At 39.3% G+C, this 21,816-nt stretch overlaps 2 protein-coding genes across 5 annotated transcripts in view; one reads left to right on the top strand and one right to left on the bottom strand.

The window, feature by feature from the left end:
• The first annotated feature begins 1,344 nt into the window (after positions 1-1,344).
• Positions 1,345-5,559, top strand: LOC135154168 (uncharacterized). Its single transcript, XM_064099473.1, has one exon. The coding sequence runs from the start codon at positions 1,345-1,347 to the stop codon at positions 5,557-5,559; it is 4,215 nt and encodes a 1,404-aa protein (XP_063955543.1).
• Positions 5,560-11,217: 5,658 nt separating this feature from the next.
• Positions 11,218-21,816, bottom strand: part of LOC129262041 (uncharacterized) — a 32,635-nt gene continuing 22,036 nt past the window's right edge. For all 4 annotated transcript variants that reach the window (XM_064100312.1, XM_064100310.1, XM_064100314.1 and 1 more), the window contains 2 exons: positions 21,428-21,799; positions 11,218-17,700 (listed from right to left, as the gene is read on the bottom strand). In XM_064100312.1, coding sequence (XP_063956382.1) covers positions 15,752-17,700; positions 21,428-21,799 — 2,321 coding nt within the window. In that variant the 3' untranslated portion in view covers positions 11,218-15,751. The remainder of the gene's footprint in view (positions 17,701-21,427; positions 21,800-21,816) is intronic.

The following is a 21,816-nucleotide window of genomic DNA, read 5'->3' as shown; positions in this document are numbered from 1 at the left end:
CAGTGCGGGCAGGTTCCTTTCTACTCATGCCGAATTGCGGCTGTCAACCTAGGGTCAACCCAGGGTTAATGTAGAGTCAACGTACGTAGGTCAGGGTAGCACCTATACCCGCTATGTCAAGGTCATGAGTCACAGAGGGGAATGACTCACTTCAGTCAGCCGAAGCTTCTGTCGTCGGACTCGACCATAATTCTTCCTAGTTATAGAGCTTCAACTCAACTATGGTTCTTCGTTCTTCAAGGACACGTGTCTTCGCTGATGATGTGCGTCGCGTTTTCATCGTCCCATAATTGTTCTTCGTTGTCGTCGATCATCGACATGTTCTTCGTCGTAATCGTCGCCTCTTCGTAGTCGCCGTGGTTTGTCGATCTCTTCTGTTTTTCGAACTCCACTTTACCCGATTAAGACTTTCGGTAACATAATTTAAAGGCCTATTTTCAGATCGATCTCTTCCCATAAACAATCAATAATGAGTATATTCCTCTTATGCATATATGGCATTTTATGATTTTTATATGCAAAGATTTATTGAATATCCATTTGCCAATATACTTATGTTCTCAACGATTCAATGTTAATGGCTTAATTATATTTTGTGACATTAAATTGATCACTTCATTTATATCTTGAATATCCTTTGGTCTTTTATTCAGGGTGGTTAAGTAGCCTGTAGATTAATAAGTTAATTAGAGCAGTTTCGCTCGTGACATTTGGGGGCTTGTCCGGGAGGTACTTAGCTGTAAAATTCCTAGTTAAAGTCAAGGATTATTCATGTTGAAGGGAAATAGTTAACTGTCATATTCCTATAAATTTTATTGATGTTGAAATTTGCGAGTGTAACATGTATGTTCATGAGATGTGTTTATTGGTTTTGTCCTTCTGATTAGGTATTTCAGATCAGTGACATTTGTGACGGTTCGAGGAGACGGGAACTCTCGCACTGTGGTTGCAAGCTTCTGGCACAAGCAAGTGACATTGGGATATTGGTAAGAGAAAGCAAATTCTAAACAAAGAGTCTGTTAACCTAACATATATATTTCTAACAGTTTAGGATCAACCATGGATTCAAATTTGTTTGAGTTAGGGAGAGAGTTAGGCTTTACAGGTCAAGACCTTTTGTCATTTGTTGAACAGAGAGAAAAATTAGCTCGAGATGAGCGACATGCAGCTAGGGAAGATAGGCAACAACAGATCGAGTTACAAAAACAAGAGGGAATGTTATTAGATAAGAAACTTGAATTAGCTCGTATCCAGAGTAGTTCTTAAGTAGGAAGTAGTGACGGTGACCGTCGTTCTTTGGCCCCTTTCCCTAAACTCCCTCCTTTCACGGAAGGAAAGGATAGTATGGATGCATATCTTAATAGATTTGAACGCTATGCTGAAAATCAGGGTTGGCCACAGACTAGCTGGGCCATAAGTCTTAGTGCTTTACTTCGTGGTAAGTCGTTAGATGTATACTCAAGGTTATCAGCTGATCAGTCAAAAGATTATGCAACACTGAAGGATGCTTTGTTGAAGAGATTTGAACTCACGGCAGATGATTTCCGTAAGAAGTTCAGATTTTCTAATCCCGAGGTAGGAGAGACTCCTAGTCAGTTTGTTGTGAGGTTGTCCCATTATTTAGATAAGTGGATAGAATTGTCTGAAGCTCAGCACTCATATGATGGTATTGTACAATTACTTCTAATGCAGCAAGTCTTAGAAAAAGGAGGTCAAGCACTAGCATTATTTCTAAAAGAAAGAAAACCAAAATCTGCAGATGAAATGGCAGGTCTGGCAGATACATTTGTTGAGGCACATGGGGGTCACTATGGAGTACCTAAAAAGAACTCCCCCTTGAACCATAAGAGTAAACCTAAGGGTAGTACTGCGGTATCCAATGCGCCAATTGCTGAGAACAAGGTTAAGGGTGAACAATCAGGCCATCGTAGGAAGGGTCCATGCTTTGTTTGTAACAAAATGGGTCATTTTGCGCAAGATTGTAATGTTAGACTCCAAGGCGCGAGTTTAGTTAGTTCTCAGAAGCCACCAATAGGTAAGCGTAGGAACCAAAAGAATCAGTTAAGAGAAACTCAAGATTTAGTAGGGAAACAGACATCAGGCAGTTGTCCCACTTGTAGTTCTTCTGGGTCTCAGGAAACTCAGATCACTGATAGTGTAGAGTTAGGAGAGTTCTTAGTGTCTTCTGCTGAGTATATTCAATCTCCTTCTAAAGAAATTCTAGAGATAGAAAAGCATAGGGAAGTCACTAGTATGTGTGCTACTTGTAAGCGTCGTTGGCATGATAAGCTTCCAGTTAGGAATGGAAAACTTGAATCACATGATGTGAGTGTCCTTAGGGATACAGGTTGTTCAGGTGTAATCGTGAAGAAGTCACTGGTATTGCCAGAACAGTTTACTGGTCAGTCTAAGTGGTGTGTCTTAATTGACCAAACAATTAGGAAGTTCCCAATAGCTAGGGTCAACATTGATTCTCCTTGGTTTGTTGGCAAGGTAGAAGCTTTGTGCGTAGAGACGCCTGTATTTGACGTAGTTCTTGGTGAAATTGACAATGTGAGACCAGCGAAGGATCCAATTCCAAATTGGAAACCTGGTCAACCATGCAAGTCGCATGACAATGTGAACATGGCAGTTCAGACTCGAGCTCAAGTTCGTGAAGCTCAGCGGCCACGGCCGACTTTGAAGGTTCCGTCAGCCATACCTGATGTTTCTTCAGAAGATATCAAAGAGGCTCAGATGGCTGACCCAACGCTAAAGAAAGCGATGGAGTATGCTAGTTTGAATAGTAAAGATCGTGAAGATAGTGAAATTTCAGGACATAGTTCATATTTTGTCTTTGATGGTGGATTGTTACACAGGGTTTTTCAACCAAAGTCTGTGCTTAGTGGTAATGAAGTTAGGCAGTTAGTTGTTCCCAAACCTTATAGGCAAGCTGTGTTGAAGTTAGCTCATGAGAGTATAATGGGGGGTCACCAAGGTGTAAAGAAAGTAACTGATAAGGTCTTGGCTAATTTCTATTGGCCTGGTGTCCAAGCAGATATTACTCGGTATTGTAGGTCTTGCGATATCTGTCAGCGAACAGTCCCCAAGGGCAGAATTCCTAAGGTCCCTCTAGGCAAGATGCCTGTGATAGATGTTCCTTTTCTTAGAGTAGCTGTCGATTTGGTAGGCCCAATTAAACCAGTAACTGCTAGAAAGAACATGTATATTCTCACAATAGTAGACTATGCAACCCGCTATCCTGAGGCGGTTGCGTTGGCAAACATTGAGACTAGTACAGTAGCTGAAGCTATGGTAGAGGTCTTTTGTAGAGTTGGGGTTCCCCAAGAGATTCTATCGGATCGTGGTACCCAATTTACCTCGGAGATGATGCGAGAAGTAGGGAGGTTATTGTCGATTCGACAGTTAACAACCACACCCTACCACCCCGCTTGTAACGGGTTAGTTGAGAGGTTTAATCAAACACTTAAGCAGATCTTGAAGAGAGTATGTGCAGACCGTCCAAGTGATTGGGACCGGTACTTGGCACCTGTTCTATTTGCGTACAGAGCAGCCCCTCAGGCTTCACTTGGCTTCTCGCCTTTCGAACTCTTGTATGGCAGACAGGTTCGAGGTCCTCTTGAGATACTTAAGGAACTTTGGAGTGGTCAGGCTAATGATTCTGAATTGAAGACTACATATCAGTACATTGTTGATCTTAAGGATAGGCTTGAGAGTACCATGGAAGTAGCACAGGAAGAGTTAAGTAAGTCAACCTCGCGAAATATGAGATACTATAATGCCAAGAGTAGGGTTAGGAAGTTTGTTGCCGGAGATAAGGTTCTGCTTCTCCTTCCATCAGATCACAACAAATTGCTGTTACAATGGAAGGGTCCTTTCAAGGTAGTCCATAAATTGAGTGATCTTGATTATCGTCTCGACATGAACGGAAAAGTGAAAACCTTTCATGCTAATCTCTTAAAGAGATGCATTGACCGGGCAGAAAAGCCTGATGTTCCTTCGTCTGTTGACAAGTCTGAGGAAGATACCACTTCTGCTGGGGCTTTAGAGGTAGTTGTTGGAGCTTCAGTTATAGATGGGTATGAGGATAATAGTCAAGAGACTCCCTCTATTCCAAGTAGTATAAGGATAGGTATCCCAGTGTTAGAAGCACAGGAAACCATTGATGATGTTGAACTTGGTTCTGATTTGTCGACTCAACAGAGACACGAAGTTAGTTCTCTACTTGAGGATTTTCCGGATGTGATGACTGATGTGCCAGGTAAAACACTTTTAGGCAGTCATTCTATTCGTTTGACTTCTGCTGATCCCATTCGACAAAGACCATATCCCGTCCCACATGCACTTCGTTCTGTGATACAGGATGAGACAGAGAAGATGGTCAAAATGGGAGTGATAGAGAAGTCAAATTCACCTTATTCGTCCCCAATAGTCATAGTAAAGAAATCAGATGGCAGCAATCGTTTCTGTATAGATTTCCGTAGACTGAATCGCATCACAATATTTGATGCAGAACCTTTGCCAAGTGCAGATGAAATCTTCGCTAGTCTTTCTGGATCTTGTTACTTTTCTAAGGTGGACTTAAGCAAAGGCTACTGGCAAATCCCTTTGTCAGAAGATGCCAAAGCAAAGACAGCTTTTCAGAGTCCAAGTGGATTGTTCCAGTTTCGTGTCATGCCGTTTGGTTTGGTCAATGCACCTGCCACTTTTAGCAGGGTCATGAGGTCTTTGTTGGCAGACATGAAACACGTCACTAATTATCTGGATGACATTCTCATTCATACTTCGACTTGGTCAGAACACATATCTACCTTGTATGAGCTTTTGGGAAGATTGCGAGCAGCAGGGCTCACTGCTCGACCCAGCAAGTGCCAACTCGGTTGCACAAAGGTAGAATTCTTAGGGCATATTGTCCAAGCAGGTAAGATCCAACCCATGTTGGATAAGGTAGAGAAGATCCGTGATGCTAAGAAGCCTGAAACTAAGAAGCAGCTTCGTGCATTCATCGGATTAGCCAGCTATTACCGGCGCTTTATCCCCAATTTTGCGTCGAAAGCATCACGTCTGACAGACAAGACAAGGAACCGGGAGCCTAACCAGTTGAAATGGACTGCTGAAGAAGAGGCCGCCTTCAAAGTTTTGAAGGAAAGTCTCACACAGAGCCCCATCCTTTGTCTGCCTGATGTTCAGAAGAAGTTCATTTTAAGAACAGATGCATCTTCTACTGGACTTGGTGCTGTACTCCTTCAGGAGCATGATGGAGAGAAACAGCCTGTTGCTTATGCAAGTCGCAAGCTTCTTCCGCGTGAACAAGCCTTCTCGACTATTGAGCGTGAATGTCTCGGATTGGTATGGGGAATAAGTAAATTCCGTGTTTACCTTGAAGGTACAGACTTTGTCCTTGAAACAGACCACAAACCACTTCTATACCTCAATCGAGCAAAATGTATCAACAGTAGGGTAATGAGGTGGGCCCTTTCCCTCCAGCCATTTCGCTACCGCATTGAGGCAATTCGCGGCTCCGAGAACGTAGGAGCAGACTTTCTCAGTAGGTTGTAAGAAAAAAGGCACCGAAAATTGAAATGCATGCAATTTAAAAGATTGAAAATTGTATTGCAAAATAAAACTGATTTAATTTGATTTAAATTTGGAAAACATTTAAGTCGATTCTTTATACACCTAAACCAAGGTAGTAAATTACTGTGCTATATAGTGAGCATATTAATATTTCACATTTATCCTGCGAATCATATATTTTTACACATTGAATAAGATTAAACTCATTTCTGGAAGAAAATCAGAGCATTTTCTTTAAATTGGGGAGTAATTGTAGGATCTTATTCAAAGTTAGATAACCCTTTTGTTAAAGTCCATGTTTTGTTAAACTCTTTTGTTAAACTCCATGTACAGATGTGGACTGCATACCTTAGTAACTGAACTATAGGCATGATAGGTTGCCTGGTATTTCAACAGGCTGGGTTGTCATAATAAGTAGACTATAGGTTAACAGGTGTGTAGGATGACAGACTCTTTGTGTTACATATTTCTGTTCGGTGTGCTGGCAAGAAAAGCCAAGCCAGCTCACTCTGACTTCTGATTTTGGAGAGGAAGGTCCGTTTTGGGGTGTTTCCTAACCAAGGAAAAGGGCGTGTGCCACAGTGCGGGCAGGTTCCTTTCTACTCATGCCGAATTGCGGCTGTCAACCTAGGGTCAACCCAGGGTTAATGTAGAGTCAACGTACGTAGGTCAGGGTAGCACCTATACCCGCTATGTCAAGGTCATGAGTCACAGAGGGGAATGACTCACTTCAGTCAGCCGAAGCTTCTGTCGTCGGACTCGACCATAATTCTTCCTAGTTATAGAGCTTCAACTCAACTATGGTTCTTCGTTCTTCAAGGACACGTGTCTTCGCTGATGATGTGCGTCGCGTTTTCATCGTCCCATAATTGTTCTTCGTTGTCGTCGATCATCGACATGTTCTTCGTCGTAATCGTCGCCTCTTCGTAGTCGCCGTGGTTTGTCGATCTCTTCTGTTTTTCGAACTCCACTTTACCCGATTAAGACTTTCGGTAACATAATTTAAAGGCCTATTTTCAGATCGATCTCTTCCCATAAACAATCAATAATGAGTATATTCCTCTTATGCATATATGGCATTTTATGATTTTTATATGCAAAGATTTATTGAATATCCATTTGCCAATATACTTATGTTCTCAACGATTCAATGTTAATGGCTTAATTATATTTTGTGACATTAAATTGATCACTTCATTTATATCTTGAATATCCTTTGGTCTTTTATTCAGGGTGGTTAAGTAGCCTGTAGATTAATAAGTTAATTAGAGCAGTTTCGCTCGTGACAGTTATACTGACCTAATAGAGACATTTTAAGGACAATGTCATTAAACGGATATGTATCTCACTGATCAAATAATGCGAGCGCGAAGCGCGAGCTGAATTTTTTTTATATTCACACCTAAAAAGAGACAATATAATCAAATTTGTGTAATCATGATAGGTACCTGTCTCGCTAAACAATGCGAGCGCGAAGCGCGAGCTGAAAACTTAGATAATTCAGACCTGAAGTGGGGCATTCTAAGGTTTCTTTGTAGGAATTAACTAGGACCATACGTATTTCATTAACCAAATGATGCGAGCGCGAAGCGCGAGCTGAAAATTTTTTATATTCAGATCAGAAGAAGGGACATTTTAAGGACTGATTTTAGGAATTCATGAAGAGCAGACATATCTCACCAATCCACTAATGCGAACGTAATCACGGACAGGAAATGTTTCATATATAAGAAGACCTTAACATGGGGCAATCATTTTTGAGTCATGAAAAAGAAGCATATGTCACTACATAAAACAATGATAACTCAAGTGCTAGGAAATATATTTGGTTTATATTGACTTGAAAACGGGATGTTTTAGTACAACAGGATTGTATATCTCGTTAAACAGACAATGCGAGCACCAGGAACAATAAAAAAAGACGTAGGCCCTGAGCAAATTATGTTTCATAAAGTTGTAATGTAACATAACATAATTATAATATAATATAACATTATAATGAATAATATTTTCTTCTTTCCCACTACGTTTTTCTTCCTTTCTCCCTTTTTCTCCTTTTCCCCCTTTCCCCGTTTTTTTTGTCAGCCGATGGGGGGGGGGGGGATGTGCCCCCATGCCCCCCGTAGTTACGCCACTGTATGTCCATATGGCAAATACCCCTCCAATATTATTGTCTTTTTTACCCCATGATGGTTTAATGGTTTTATTAGAGATTACATTCAAATTTTTTTGACATTCCATCTTAATCCCTTCCCAAAGACCCCAACATTGATGAATTGGAAGAAACAGTGGTTTCTCTTCAATGTTATAATAAGGACATAAGTATTTCGTTTGGAAATGGCTCTTTATTTGCATTTTATGATTCAATAATATTGTTTTATTTGTTAAGCGGTATTTTAGGAAGAATTTTCACCAATAAAACAATTATCTCTTGTGATTTTTTTTTCATTTCTTTCGTAAAAAGTGGGGGGATGTTTGTACAGGCCATCCCCCCTCCTCGAAAAGTGGGGGGATATATCCCCCCATCCCCCCCCCCCGGGATTTACGCCAGTGTTCCATACGATGAATAAAACCAGAAACCACACCAAACCAAACCAATTGTTCCTATAAATCGCTACTTACACTTATATTCTATTAATTTCAGTTCTATTTGTTGGAGTTCTCGCAATTGCAATGGGGACGGGTTCAAGAACACAGTAAATATATTGAAAAGGCCCGTCAAATGACAAAAAGATGTGGGGTCTTTGTCGAATATTTGTGAATCAGAAAAGCATGCAGTTTTATCCTAAGTTTCGGAGCTGACACAAAATTGCAAATATGTCGTTGTCCAGATTCCAGGATGAAACCGCTGTCTTGATTCACCAATTTTCCAAAAAAAAAACCTTGGTTGGGCTTTGCAAGCGCGTATCCAGGATTTTGCACACCGGGGGCCCCGACCTTATTTTGGCTCCCCTATGTACTTTTCGAAAAATGGCGCCCACACCCGACCCGCCAAGCAAACATAAGTGCCTTAAATGCATGTTGAATTGTATTTTTTTTCATAGTCACATGAAAAGAGGCAATTGAAGACCACGTTTTAAAGAAGGGAATGAAAGTTAGGCTTTTCTTTTCTAAACTTACATCGATTAGTTGGTTGGTTCTTAGGTTGGTTGGTTGGTCGGCTGGTTGGTTGTTTGTTTGGTCGGTCGGTTTGTTGGTTGGTTGGTCGGTTGATTGATTGGATTGATCGGTCGGTAGATCGATTTATTATTTATTTATTTATCTATTTATTTATTTATTGGTTGGTTGGTTGCGCTTGCCCCCCCTAAAAAAATCACGACCAAGAAAAAAGGAAAGGAAAGAGAGAAGGGTGAAATATGATATCATTTTCTGAATGTTATGTTCAAATTTATCACAAATTTGATTTTTGTAATAAAAATGTTGACATTTTTGCTGGCTAACTTTGCTCGCCCACAACTTTTGAAAAATTTCACCTTTATATACGCCATCATATCTGGACCCCTTGAAATTTTTGGCTCATCACCAGTAGCATATCTAGGACAAACTGCGCCCGGAGCAAGTGCTAAAACTGCCCCCCCCCCCCCGCATGAAAGATTTACCTGGGTGTGCTGCGTGTATTGTTCTTCATAGGCAGCATCCCCTGAAAATATCTGGTAGGTATGATAGATGGCGGGAATGTTACCAGAATGACTTACATTTCGTATTGAAATCCTTTTCTTTTTTTATATTTTTGCTTGTCAAATTTAAACCAGCACCCCCTGTTAAAAAAAATCGTTTGCAGGGCCTTGCATAAACATGATTTGTATCTAACCAAACAATGAATGCGAACGCGGAGCGCGGGCTGAAATTATTGATATTCAGACCTGAAAAAAGAACAGTCAAATAAACAATTTTTAGGAATTCTAGAGAGGATAGGTATCTCATTAAATAAATCGACCTATTACGAGGGCGAAGCGCGAGCTCTTTTTGGTTATATTAAGATCTTATGACTGTATATTCTAAGCACTATTTTTATTCATTAGGATAATGCATATTTAAGCAATTAATGCCAGTGCGAAGCGCCAGCTAAAAATTATTGACATTTCGACCTGTAATCGGGACAATTTAGGTAGAAGTAAGCCCACGATGCTCTAATTAAGCAATTAATGCAAGCACGATGTGTGAGCTAAAATATTTGATAAAGTTACCTGAAGGGGTAAATTTTAAGGACTACTTCTAGGAATTCATGAAAAGGATACGTATCTCATCGGCCTAATGCCAGAGCGAAGCGCGAGCTGATTTCTTAATTTTTTTTACTATAATAATGTCCTCACCTACAGATGTGCTAATTTAACACTTAAGGAGTTTGTCTGGTGATTGCACTTCAGAGTATTGATTTTCTACTTTAAATTTGAACTAGAAAATCCGCACTCTGAAGCACAGTCACCGTACATGTCAAGCTCCTTATGTGCTAAATTAGCCATTCATTTTTAGAGTGTATTTTTCCCACGATAGGCCACTTTCATTCATTGTATTGAATCAACCAATGTCATTTTTTTCAAGCCCCCAGAAGTCCCACAAAGAATCTTAGTACAGAACCGCGCCTGCAGCTCCGACCTGATTTCCGCCACTGGATGATACAATTTTTATGTATTTCTTGTCGACCAGATCAATTTTGATTCGTTTGGTCAGCTTTTCTAAACATATATTATTTTTGTGTTGTAGCAATTTTGTTTAAGTTTCCTAAGTTTTGTGAAGTTTGTGTTTTATATCTTTATCATGGTTTAATCCTATTTCATATTTCAAAAGAGAATCATAGAATTAGTCACCCCTGCATCACGTTGCCCCTGGTGAAATCATGGCACTCTGAGAGAAAAGGAACAAAAATTGCTGACACCTTGCTTGTTGTCACAGGTCTTATGACAGGTATCTTCAGCAAAGGTTAGTCTCATCCCCATGACGCGTTTAATGAATGCGTTTTATCCGACAAAATATATTTCATCAAGATATTAGTATACAATTCTATGGTTTTATCCGACAGTAACCATATGAACCGCGCTTCTCAGCCAATCAAAATCAATGAAAGTTGTCAGATCCAACAACTTTTCAGAAGAAAGCTCTCGAGTCTGGGCAGCAGTACCACCAAACAACATCATTATTCATCATCTTCATCATTACATCACCATCATCATCAAGACCACCACTACCATGTTCCACATCATCATCGTCGTCTCCTCAACCACCACCAATACCATAACAACCCTCACCATCACCATCATTATCACCACCATTACGGACATCTTCTCTACCTCAGGTACCATCATTTTTTTTTCAATATTGTTATTATACTATCATCATCATGACCATTATTGTTATTATCATTGCTATCAATCTCATTCTTACTATTTTTCTTCTAATTATTATTGTTTCTTCTTTTTTGTAATTGTTATTAATATTACTATTATCATCACTATTATTATCCTTATCATTACTATTTTATCAGTATCATTTTCATCATTATCATTATAACTATATGCATTAGTATCATCCATAACTTAGTTCTTAGTATCATATTTGTTATTATCATCATTATTTTCATAATTTTTACTATCAAACTATATAAGATATAACATAAATCATGCACAAATGAGACCATGATGATTTCTCGAGAACATGTCAAATATATTTCTTCTGTTTTGACAATGCAACCATCATCGATTTGAATACATATCGCAATACATTCTGTATACAAACTTTTAACAGATGTACAATAAAATAAAGTAAATCGACGGTGGCAGCAACTCAATAATATACATCTCACTTGCTATCATATTTCATAACGTTTTACGAGCTTTACATAGACCTTGCATTTTTACAAGCATTTTGCTGTACATATACGGTGTTTTAAAATCTGACAATATTTACAATAATATTCCAACGTTTTAAAAACAACCACTGTATTAACAAGAACATTACAAAAAGAAGGCAAATGTAAATTACCACTCACATGAATCAAAATGCACATTTGAAATAAAATTCACTATATTCAGTGTATAAAGAAATCAGGGAACTACTGTGAACAACGAACTAAATATTTCATATAACATGACTGTGTAGAAAGGATAAACAGTCTAAAGGGTGTTCACTTAACGGCTAAAAGTGAATTTCTCATAAAATAAAATTTTCTGATAATTTCATTGGTCTATATGGCTTATAAAACGTATACGTATTGGCATAGTTAGTGACACAATTCCGGGAAATCCATTATTTTCTCATGCTTATTTTTCTTTGAGGTAAAAAATGTTAGAAAATCTATTTTACAAAACAAACAGCAGAAGTGAAAATTTTGCGCCAGAAACATAATTTCTATTCAACTGTTGTCAATTGGCATATCTCAATTTTTACACCATGGTATACACCTGAAAATATCAGAATTTCCCCCTAATTGTCGCATGGTAAAAAAAATGGGGAAAAGAAGATGGATGTTCTCCTGCGCATATACTGCATTTCAGAAACCCTTTCTTCCTATAAGGATCCTTTATATGTTGGCCTGAAATCCTTGATCCCGCGATACTTCACTGTAGTAACGAATATGAGGAATGTGACTGTCATTGTTCTTCAAGCTGAATTTAAGTTTATGGTTATCATGGTTATGGGGTGTGGTATATCATGGACCTACTAGTAGGTCCATGGGTATATATAGGGGTGACTTCCTTTTACTGATAATGACAACTGAAATACGACTGCAGACCGTTAATCATTACATATATGAGTCATGTCATTTGTTTTAATCCGTACTAACATGCAGATACATAGTAACTAGTGTTTGAATTTTATTTTCGTTGGTGTACGGCTGCAATTCCGCAATAAAACCTTTGAGGTTGACATTTTTAAATCATCATCGAACAACATTCCCCCACTTTATATCTTTTAATGTGGAGTGGAGCGTTGTGGTCCAGAGGATTAGTCTCCGGACTTTGAAACAGACGGTCATGGGTTCGAATCCCAGCCAAGGCGTAATTTCCTTCAGCAAGAAACTGATCCACAATGTGCTGCACTCAACCCAGGTGAGGTAAATGGGTACCGGTAGGAAGTAATTCCTCAAGAAACTGTGTGCGCTGTGAACGCATAGCTTAGCCGGGTAATATAGGAGGTGGATATGTGCGCAATATAAATATCCTATATTATTATTATTTAATCATGATACAGAAAATAAACCTTTACCTGTAACGGAAAACCCAAATAAAGCTCAAGACATAAATTACTCAGATGTAAACTTTTGATCATGTCGACTATAGAAAAAGATAAGTAATTTTCTGATACACTTTATCTCACTATTTGCAAGGAAATCAGTGTTCATAGAGGATGCCAAAGTTTGTTGACGCCTGGCTAAAGACCCGGGCCTGAGGACACGTATGCCGCGACGGAAGCGGACACACAACCTTCTGATTCAAAGGCGAGGGTCAGTACAACTAAACCACGATACCTCCACACAGTGAACACCGGGTGACTTTTAAAAATAGATCCATAGACCATATGGGGGGGGGGGGGTCGGGATCGTGAAGTTCCAGAAGTTAAAAAATGGTATTTACTCAATAGTGCAATAAAACCCCGAGTGCTGATGATCTGTAAGAATCGCTTACTGTCATGGATTTGCACTGCGCAGTTGTTTTTGAACTGGGTTTTCCTTTGTCAGTGTTTGTTGTATGAAGAAATGTTTTGGTAAATGTTACCAAATGGCGCAATACGTCACTATGATCATGTAACCACCATATTTCTTACATTCTTGTACTCTTTTCATGTTTGTACTAGCAATCAATATCTCAACATCTACTTTAGATCTACAAGTATAAAAAATCCACAAAGATTCTAGGATTGAAATTTCTCCAATACCAATCTGTAACAAAATAGTTTATATACACGCTTTATTCATTAATATTTCAGCTCAATACATTTTTCATAAACACAATGCACAATTCTTGTTCGGAAAACTACAGTGCGTATCAAAAAAAGTTTACACTTAGAAAAAATCCTGTAAAATTATATATTTGTAATATCCTGAAGATTTTTCCACATTTTAACATTGGTACAGATCCATTTAAGCAACTGACGATATAACTGTCGAAAAATATTTCCGCTTGAGTGAGCACCACTTACTTTTGTAAAATTAGTGAAAAATGATTTGCGCAGAACTTGGAAATAGTTATGCGAATAAAAGTAGACCTTAATCATGAAGAACACGTAGAATTTAGCTAGTAAAATTGATTTGATGATATATTTTACCTTTTTAAAGTTGTTTCCTTGCCCAAAACACTTCCAAGAGTGCATTGCGCCCCACCCCACTCCCCCACACACCGATGCCATCGTGGCGATATTTGCTTTACACTGAGCTGTGATTTACATGAAATGGGTTAGGCTTCATTTTCATTTTATTAATCATTATCAAGCTTGGGAAAAGTGTGGAGAAACAAGTATCAAATGAAAAATTAAATGTAAACCCACTTTAAATGATACAAATTTAGTGAAAAATGCAGAAGATGTCTGATATAAACTTTTGTTCAGATTCAGTTATGTCCTCAGATCCAGCTGGCACATAAAAGGGTAAAGGTTGTGCTTACCAAGTGTTGAAATTTCAATTTGGGTGGCAAAATTGTTACAAAATGCTTGAATGTATCCGTTTTATTTCAATCGACTAAAAGTGCAAAGGAAATGTATGAGAAATGTTTTGCAGGGTAAGTTTGATTTCGCCCTTTCCAGCATGAACACAGCATGAAAACGAGCATTTCTGCGCAAACAGATTTATGCGAGCTCTACAAAAATGGACAGTGCTCACTCAAGTGTAACATTCTGTCAAAACTTTTACTTTCATTAGATAGATGAGACCCAAACCCAAGATTATATGTGAAAAAAATACCCACATGTTGTATATTTTCCCAGGGCCTTTTCTAAGTGTAAACTTTTTTTTGATACGCACTGCAGAATGCCAAGCGAAGCTTAACGATTTACCATTTACAACTGTATACCTTTGTTCAGAGACGGTAAATTGGAGAACGCAGTTCAAATGAAATTCTCCCTTTGGGTATGCGGGAAGGCATAGGCGGCGGAAGGGGGGCGGGGGGGACGTGTCCCCCCTAAAATTTTTGGCTTCCGCCGCCAATGCGGGAAGGTAACAGCGTTCCGTCTTCCCGATTTTCAGGACATAATTCAGCAAGTGGGCTGGGTTCTGTGATCTGGGACCCGTTTCCTAAATAGATACAATATTGTACGAGGACAGCTACCATGATAACAGGGCTCAGCAGCCAATCGCAATGAAGGATTCCATGGGAATTAAAATAATGATCAATTTACAGTAGTTGTGTGTCTTTATGACGTCCTTTTTTTTTGTTGCTGGTTGTTCTCCAACCTACCGTCATGAAATCTCCAGAGGAAATCGTAAGATCCCTAATAATCTTAAACGAAACTACTTTTTCAACATGTGCTATAAATTAAGCAGCACAAATTCGCTTCTTCACGTTTTTTTTTTTAATCTTCGTTCCATAAAGAAAATAAATATCTTAATATATCTGTTACCCTGACTCACTAATCTTTTTTTATATTCGTACAAACAAACAGATACGAGAAAAATTATAAAAATTAAATTGATAATTAAGTTTCTGCATCAACATGATCGCGAAAACTTTTTAAAGTCAACTTGGATTTATCTTAGGACCTTTAGCTGTCGCCGAGTGAAATGACAGATCATGGTATTGGCTTATCAGGCAATCATAACTTCGTTTTAATTAGCTAGACAAAATGGTATCAAAATGTGCCTTATCCTTGGCACAATTAAATGAAAGATATCGGCATTGGGTAAATACAGTATAGAATATTGGCTGACGAGCAAAGTTCTCTGAATGTGACTATGGTCACTGTCAGAGAATGACTACTTGTTATTGCTGACATCTTTCTTGAGAAACGGTGCACATTGCAAGGATCTGTGACATAAAGATTCGCAAGTAAACGAGAAACGGCAATGGTCAATCATAATCATTATAGTACGCGCATTTTGTTCGAAACACTGACAACGAAACAGTCAGAATTGATCAGTTCATGTTTGCTTTCCATCGCAAACCTTTCTGTTACAGATCGTAGAGGTGACTTTAAAATCAAATCAATCTGCGACCCTGCTTTGAAGTATGGAACCGTTTTTTACCGTCTAGATCAGCGATGCTGATGGGGACTTTGGTTTACTCATTTTGTTGATTTTTCTTTCAGACGGACCCATGGGATATGGATTCTCAAAAAATGAGCCGGGTACGGTGGGAATGTAATAGTCAAACTCGGGCTCATCTTGTGAGATGGAGAGGGAGAGATCACTCTGGTGACGATGGGTGTTTGGTCTCTGTTGTCTTGTAGGAGAAAATCCATATGGAGGAGTCTCTGGAAGCTGCCGATGAGAAGTACCTGATCGCGAGCTCTCGGCTCCCGACTGCGGCCGAATCAGACTCTCGTCGCTAATGAATACTTGGGTGAGCTGCGCGTGGTTCTGTTTGCGGTTGAGCGGACGCGGTAACCGCACTGGTGACGGTTCAACAGACATCTGACCGCTGTAGTCAGACAAAGATGGGAGATGATCGTTTGGCAAGCTATAACTGGGTGCATCCTGCTTTGTGCTTTCGAGCGAGTTTGTAACGTGATTTGCGTATCTGTGGGGATCAGGACGCGGTGGGACCGCCGGTTTTTCTCCATGCTTTTTGGATCGATGTCCATGCCGTGCCGACACCGGTGGTTTTCGGCTCCTATCATGACGACCATGTCGATCTAAAGAACCAGATTTGTCACTTCTCAGTGTTGAGCTATGACCTGAGCCTATGCCTTCTTCATTTGAAGTTCTATGTGGGGACATTGCACCATTGCGTAGATGATTTGGATCGTTCTTTCGAGAGCTGGAGCCTTTTGAATGGCTAGATTTCTCTCGTGACTTCTCGCGAGGCAGCGTCTCCGCTCGAATGTCTTCTTCTTTTGCGGGTTGATCCGGAGCCGGCCGCCAATCGGGCTCGTCATCCGAATAAAACGCCATTTTTGGCGCCACCGGAAGCTTTCGCTCATTATCGACAGGAGTAGCTTCTTCTTGCAAAACATCTTCCGGATGCACAACTCCTCTGTGCTTTTTACCCTCACTATGCGTCGAATTTGGACTTTTCAAATCTGATCTATCTTTATGTCGATGAGTTCTATGTTGTTTACGTTCTTTATATTCTCTTTTCTCTTGATCTGGGTTTTCTGCTCCTTCTGGTATTCTGAAAGCCATACCATTATCGTTCAATTTTGATACTGCTAAGCCCAGGGGTGTAAGCTGTCCATCTTTGTTCACGTAAGGTGAAGTATTGTCAGTATTTTCGACGTTCGCTATTGCCTGCATCTGGGGAGTGCTGTGCGACGTTTCTTGGAAATTATTTCTCTTTGAACTGGACATACTAGTCCTACTCTCATGTATACCTGTCATTGCAAATTCCTCTGGAGATTTCATGGCGAGGTGTGTTGTATTACGATCTGTCCTTCCACTATGTTTACTGGTGGAAAGTTCACCAGCAGATCCTCGACTGACATCCCCAGCATGGTATGGTACTGCGATTTTATGGCCATGTCGTTTGGTCCATTTCTCAAGCTCAGCCTCGTGGTAGGGGCTAGGTATACTTGGTAACTTCTCTTTGGCAGAGCGATGAGACGACGAGAAGCTTGCTTCTCGGTAAAACTTTGCATTCTCGTCATGTACGACATACAACTGGCTGCGATCACCATCCGGCCATCCTCGTTTGCTCGTGCTCTGATTAGACTGTTCCGATTGTGAGGTCGTGCTGCGTCCAATCGGCGCCGCACCCCACGGCCGACTATGGTGTGTCGATGATGAGTTGATACTCGATGTCCCCATGCCCATACCTCGGAGCTGCGTCTCTGCGGTGTCGTCGTGAGGCATTCCCGGCTTGTAATCGTACTTCCGGCTGCATCGGGCATGTACAGCGAAGACGATGCTGAAGAGGACAACGAGGACGCCCAGTACAATACCAGCAATCAGAATAGCGGTGTTGTTCAGCGCACCGACGTCGACAGGAGACTCGTTGGTGTTGCCGACCGGAAGAGGTGGAGGAGGAACCACATCAGACGCTACAAAAACAAAAAAGAGGGGAGAGAGAAAGAGTGCATGTTAAAAGCTCAAAGTAGTGAAAACTGTACCTGAAATATAATTCGTCATCTTTTCGATGAAGAAGTTTGCATTCACCAGTGATATTCTTTCCTAAATCTTTGTCTCATAATTCAAAAAAGATTCTCACAATACTTGAATGTATAGCTTATAAGATAAAAGTAGAAATGCGGTAGCAAATAAAGCCTGAAACTAATAAAAAATAATTGCCAAAGGCACAAGGCTATAATGGGATATATCTGATAGCAGATAATATAATCAATTTCTTGTATTTTAAATTCAAAACAGGTGCACACGACTAAAAACGAATAATGAAGAAAGGAAGTACTTCAACATGTTCAAGGTTTGTGTCGATTCTGTTTTCACGACATCGTCATTTTACTTTAAATTATAATGTTCTCCATGTGCTTTATTTACATTGAAGGTTGTTATATCATTTCACCAACAACATATCAACTTTTTCATGATCTTGAAATTAAAGCACGTGTTTCCAGTAATAGTCCTTTCATACCAATTTGATTTCAATCATTTTGGTTTATTTGTGATTATTTTGATGGAATGAAGTAAAAGAATAATCACAGAAGGCAATCCGCCAGGGAGAAAGGTGTTTTCTATCATGAAACAAATATAGCGCCAGTTATATATCTCGCTTTGTCAAGCATTGGATCTTATCTGCAAAAAAGATGTTTTTTCATTTCAGACATGTACCATCAAAACTGCAAGATGACATTTCAACCACATTGGTTTAATGTCGAAAGGGCTTAAACCCTATTGACTTGTATAATGAAAGAGCCCTTTTAGGAATTACGAAAGTTTTAATCGAGATTGAACATGAGTTCGCATCTCAAATCTTATTCCATCGTTGTCAAACTCTACAGTTAGGCCCCTATACATGCTATATGAGCCTCGATAGACTTGACAGATAACCAGCTTACAATTTGGCGCAGTCGCAAGCCTGAAAATATACACTTAAGTTCCATAAATGCTTCATTCGTTTTGAAACAAAAAGATAATTGAAAAGTCAATAGTCAGCCAACATATTAGTGTCCCGTCCAACTTCGTGGTAAAACAATACGCATGGATTTATGGGGCATGGGATATACCTTTCTCTTCTTCCACGACCCCTTCCCCCCCCCCCCCCCCCCCCCGTACCCGGTGTCTCAGAATATATGCCCCCTTCCTTATTTCATCGCGTTTTTACAATAGCAGAAAGACACACCATCTGTCCATGTTTATAGGCAACTGTCTATTCGTTTATAATTGTTTTCATGAGTTATGACAGTATGTTGGCTCGGTCGTCAATCCATGATTTATTCATTAAGACGTACGCCAACGTTTCAATGATTAGGTTTGAACATAAAACTATGCTCAGTATTTGATTGGGATGTGCTTATCAGTGCTCTTTATCTTGGAAGATTGTATATAATGCAAGGTGTTAATTTAGTTCTTTAGTCCCGCACTTTTTGTCAATATTATTGGTTATAACCAGGTACCAATCAAAAGAAAAAGAGGAAATAAACTGATTGAAACTGGGAAAAATAAAAAGAAATAAAGAATGTAAACCCATAATTCTTCAAGTTTCTACGTCTTTCGTAATTGTAGAGATTGTACTAAAGGGGGAGAATTCAGGATTTTATTTGCAACCATCAATTATATTTGTAAGTATCATTGAAAATTAATTGGTGGATACTGTTGAAAAGTTTCTCCCAACTCAGTGTCATACATGTAAATGCTAAAAATTGCAACAGGGTACCAAAATACACGATAATCGTATCCTGAAAACACAGCATGGTTTTTGAAAAAGAAACACTGATTTTTGTTCAAAAAAATCATTTGATTTCTCAAAATCAGAAATAAATATTGGACTTTAAGTTTAAAGTTAGTTCTCTACATTGTTTTTTTAAAGCCCAATGCCTCTTCAGAGCAACTTTACTTTGAATGAAGATATTTTATCATTATGAGTTTCATTATATTCCGGGTTTTTCACACATTTTGTTCTTACAAAATATTTTCATTAATCACAAATAAATAAACTTTAAAGAAACAAAGTTATCTGTCGATGAACGAAAAATATAAAAACAGCTTAAAATTAATGGTTGATGGCGAGAACAATTGAAGATTACAGATTGAGCAAACATTTATTCACGTCCTCACTATGAAGGTGATGCCAGAATTAGGATTCAAGGCTAAAACAATACACCTCACATAACCCTCAATATCAAAACTGAAGAAGTCTGAATTGTCAGTAGGCGATCGAAGTAACAGAGAAACAGCTGAAAAGGGAGTGTTTGATGACGAAATTTATTGAAGAAAACATTTCAAGTAAATATTTCACCCCTTATAATTACAAGGGTGGTATTTCTAATTTAGGATTCAAGGTTAAAACAATGCATCTTTCTCACATTATTTTTCGAAAAATCCATCAGTATGTGAAGTTCTATCAAAGGATCGAGAGGGTAATTGGGGTCGTGACCCCTATCGCCGTAGGGTATGATCAACCTCGGGTCGTTATGGCAACGTTTGAACGCGTTGTCATGGTGATATCGGCACTGGGAACATGTGTATGTCTGAGTTTACGGACTGCTCGCACCAGAATGGTTTTATGACGTCTCACGAATGTTAAAAATGGAACATGGTATTGGCAGAATACAATACGCATGTAATCTTGACAATGTTGTGTTTTTGAAAAAAAAATCTTCCGTTTTGCCATTCCAAGTAATGCTACAATGGAGCATAGGCATAGGTGGTATTTCTTTCTTGCTGAAAAATGAAAAATCGCAATTTAATCATTACAATTTGGGTAGAGGAGCCGGTATTAATCACAGCGACATCAATAATTCACTTGATTTAAAATTCCAAAGAAAACAGGTGATCAAACAATGTTTTTTGTTTGTTTAAACCTTTAATTTTCTTCTCCTATTTCATCCAAAATGCCCTTTTTCTCGAATGTTATCCTTTATATCAAATTCCCCTAAAAAGGCTGCTTATATATAATAATAATATAGGGTATTTATATTGCGCACATATCCACCTTGTTAGGTGCTCAAGGCGCTCCTATATTACCCGGCTAAGCTAGGCGTTTATAGCGCACACAGCTTTTAAAGGAATTACTTCCTACCGGTACCCATTTACCTTACCTGGGTTGAGTGCAGCACACTGTGGATCAGTTTCTTGCTGAAGGAAATTACGCCATGGCTGGGATTCGAACCCACGACCCTCTGTTTCAAAGTCCGAAGACTAATCCACTGGGCCACAACGCTCATATATATATTATATGCATGGTGTCTTTACCCAAATTTAGATTTTTTTCTTTCTCTAGTTGGTAATTCTGGGCAAAGAAATACAAATTTTACTTCAACTGAGGTTAAAATATCAAGATACACCTCGTATATTCTCCACTAAAAATATCCTAATATGTATGCAATAAAAGGTAATTTATAAGGGCTTTTTCCTTCACAAATTTTGAACGAATCCAAAACCGAATTACAAATTTTAATCTTACAAGATTACAACTCAATCATATTATGCTACTATAAAAATAACTTTACTTACTAACTGTTTCTAAATTTGTGTTTATTACAATGAACGTTTACAATCATGACGCCATCACACATCGCGGAAATAATGATGTGATTATGTAATTCCGTCTTTGTCAGTAGCTACAGTCAAAGTTTTCGTCCATTCACTCACCTTGCGAGGTGAAGACAGCGCTGAAGCCCATCTGATCCAAGTTACCACCTCTCACCACCCTATACTCAATATACATGGAGTTCCCAGTGGTAGAAACGGGTCCCGGTAGGGCCACGCCCGTGTGGTAGGCGAGGAGAGGGGAATCCCTATCTTCACCATCACGCACGCGCAGATACTCTCTATGGATGGCGAGATAGAAGGAGACAAACTCGAGTCGGATGCTGTGGTTATCCGGCGCGACGATGACCCATTTGAAGAGGGTTCGGTTCTCACAGAATGAAGGGTTGGACTGGATACCACCTTCCTTGCCAGTCACGGTACAGCCGCAATAGCACGTGGGACCGAATGTGGTGGGTGTAACAGAGGCAGGCGCTGGAAAGAAGAGAAAT

The sequence above is a fragment of the Lytechinus pictus genome, chromosome 5 (genome assembly GCF_037042905.1).
Source record: "Lytechinus pictus isolate F3 Inbred chromosome 5, Lp3.0, whole genome shotgun sequence".
NCBI classification, from domain to species: Eukaryota; Metazoa; Echinodermata; class Echinoidea; order Temnopleuroida; family Toxopneustidae; genus Lytechinus; species Lytechinus pictus.
This window is presented reverse-complemented; position numbering and strand designations above follow the sequence as displayed.

What these genes read in the sequence shown, in the direction of transcription:
- LOC135154168 (XM_064099473.1), top strand. Translation starts at nt 1,345, where the DNA reads ATGGATGCATATCTTAATAGATTTGAACGCTATGCTGAAAATCAGGGT.